This window comes from Salvia miltiorrhiza, chromosome 7 (assembly GCF_028751815.1).
Source record: "Salvia miltiorrhiza cultivar Shanhuang (shh) chromosome 7, IMPLAD_Smil_shh, whole genome shotgun sequence".
In the NCBI taxonomy this organism is placed as follows: Eukaryota; Viridiplantae; Streptophyta; class Magnoliopsida; order Lamiales; family Lamiaceae; genus Salvia; species Salvia miltiorrhiza.
In genome coordinates, this window is record NC_080393.1 from 17,938,597 (window position 1) to 17,940,867 (window position 2,271).

The following is a 2,271-nucleotide window of genomic DNA, read 5'->3' on the forward strand; positions in this document are numbered from 1 at the left end:
ATGATGTAAAAAAATTATTTTTGAATGATTATAGGAAAGTCTAAACAATTATTAGTGTTATTATATATTTTATTTGATTTAAGATTTATTTTAGAAGATGAAAAAAATATGAATCCTGGTTTGAAGCCGAAACCCTATGAATTTTATGAATCTAGATTTAGATTTGATTTATGTGGACTATGAATTTGAAGCGAGTTGAGAGTGAAGTGAAAATTTTGAAGTACACGCAGCAAATTGTGATCGGTGGTGCAACAGTATGTTACGTTAGTTGCAGTTGGCGTTGCCGTTGCTGCTCCCCAAATTGATCCCAACTAGAATTTGGAGTGCAGGGCATTTTGGTAATTTGAGAAAGCGCCAGCTAATATAAGCATGACATACGCTGACTTCACCCTTACGGACATGCTTTCTTTCGTCCACTTTATCCCCAATTTACCCCTCCCACCGTCCATCATTTACCAATTCATCTCTTGGATTAATACTAATCAAAAAGGTTTTGTTTTTGACGAAATAGACACACATAGGTGATTGGTTATTTTAACCGCTGCGGTAATTCCAATAGAGGAAGCAAACCTTTCGGAAGAGGAAAACAAGCCATGTTATTGTGTTGGTCCAACTTTTGTTTATTGTATGCGTCAAAGTAAGTGAGGGAGAGAGATTGAGTCTTGTTCACGCCACCCAAATGCTATTTTTCATTTTATTAATTTGATTCCCCCATTACTATAAAGAAGCCCAACTTTCCCCCTTACCTCTTAACACACCCTCTCTCTTGTTCTTGTGGCTTCTTCACCTCCTAGCCATACATAAACATATTTGCATGTGATGTGTGCATGAACTCTGAAATCAAGAGATGGAAAAAGTGAAGGTGGTGAAAAATGGGGTGTTGAGACTGCCACCTGGGTTCCGGTTTCACCCGACTGACGAAGAGCTGGTGGTACAATACTTGAAGCGCAAGGTGCTCTCCTACCCCGTCCCTGCTTCCATCATCCCCGAAGTCGATGTGTGCAAGTCCGACCCCTGGGATTTACCAGGTAATTAAATCATTAATTAATCTCCACAATTAATTGGGCTAATACATGATGGGTACATGTAGGCGATTCGGAGCAGGAGAGGTACTTCTTCAGCACCAAACAAGTCAAGTACCCCAACGGCAACCGCTCCAACCGCGCCACCGTCTCCGGCTACTGGAAAGCAACCGGTTTGGACAAGCAAATCGTGGGTACGAGGAGCCACCAGGTTGTCGGGATGAAGAAAACCCTCGTCTTCTACAGAGGCAAGCCGCCCAAGGGCTGCCGAACTGATTGGATCATGCATGAATACCGCCTCACTACCAAGGTCTGCTTCACTCAATTCGATCAATTACTACCCTTAATTTACCAACTAATATTTCTACTCTGTCTGCCACCAGGAAACCTGGGTTCTCTGCAGAATATTCTTCAAGAGGAGGGGCGCCCCTCCGCCGCCACCGGTATTCTACGATTTCATGGCCAACTCCAGCTCCGCCTCCGCCGCCAGCGGGATTACTCAGATTTCTTCATCGGAGGATCGCGAAGAAGAAAGCAGTAGCTGCAATAGTTTTCCCTCCACTTCTACAAGGAAGCAGTGTGTATAGAGTGCTCTACTAAACTTAGATTTTTTTTTTTTTAATCAAATAACCAATATCATTAATGCTACGTCTCTGTTTTCTTGCACTCCTTCGTCATTATTTGTGTTTCAAATTAAGCCACTAAACTAAACCGGTCATAATCTTTTGCGGGGTTTCAACTGTTTCACCATGCAAAAAAGCAAAACATGATTCAAGAAAGTTATGTGAAAGCAGAGGATGGGCAAAAGTTAAAGATGGGAAGAAAAGTGGAGCATGTGCAAACACGAAATCTAGCTTACATAGATTCAACTTTTTCGTTTTTCTTTAAAATAAAGGGGAAAAAAATAGACAAGTATTTTTTTTACCTAGCACGAGAATAAGAACATAATCTTTGCAAGATCGGTACATATATGAGCATGGCATGGGATTCCTTGGAACCTAAAAAAGGCAATTTTTTCAAGAATCGAGTTCCCCAGCAAAGAAATTGAATATTGATAATGCTATGAATTTGGGATTTGGAAATCCTAGTACCCGAATCACAAGCAACGAAATTAGGCTTCTTTTCTTGGGGGAACAGAAATAACTAAACATTGAAAACAGAAGAACAGTAGGTGAGTAGAGTCTTAAAATTAGTGGAAATTCTTCACAAGCAGGCAAGGCAATCATCTCCCACAAGTTATTTCATTATC

At 40.8% G+C, this 2,271-nt stretch overlaps 1 protein-coding gene across 2 annotated transcripts; it reads left to right on the forward strand.

Annotated features, from left to right (window-relative positions):
• The first annotated feature begins 615 nt into the window (after nt 1-615).
• On the forward strand, nt 616-1,688 carry LOC130991168 (NAC domain-containing protein 83-like). 2 transcript variants are annotated; one of them, XM_057915251.1, is made up of 3 exons: nt 616-1,028; nt 1,091-1,332; nt 1,406-1,688. In XM_057915251.1, exons 1-3 carry the CDS (start codon nt 848-850, stop codon nt 1,607-1,609), a joined length of 627 nt encoding a protein of 208 aa, XP_057771234.1. In that variant the 5' UTR covers nt 616-847; the 3' UTR covers nt 1,610-1,688. The 2 variants fall into 2 exon arrangements, with proteins under 2 accessions (XP_057771234.1, XP_057771233.1); XM_057915250.1 differs by having other exon boundaries at nt 722-1,028; nt 1,091-1,688.
• The last annotated feature ends 583 nt before the right edge of the window (nt 1,689-2,271 follow it).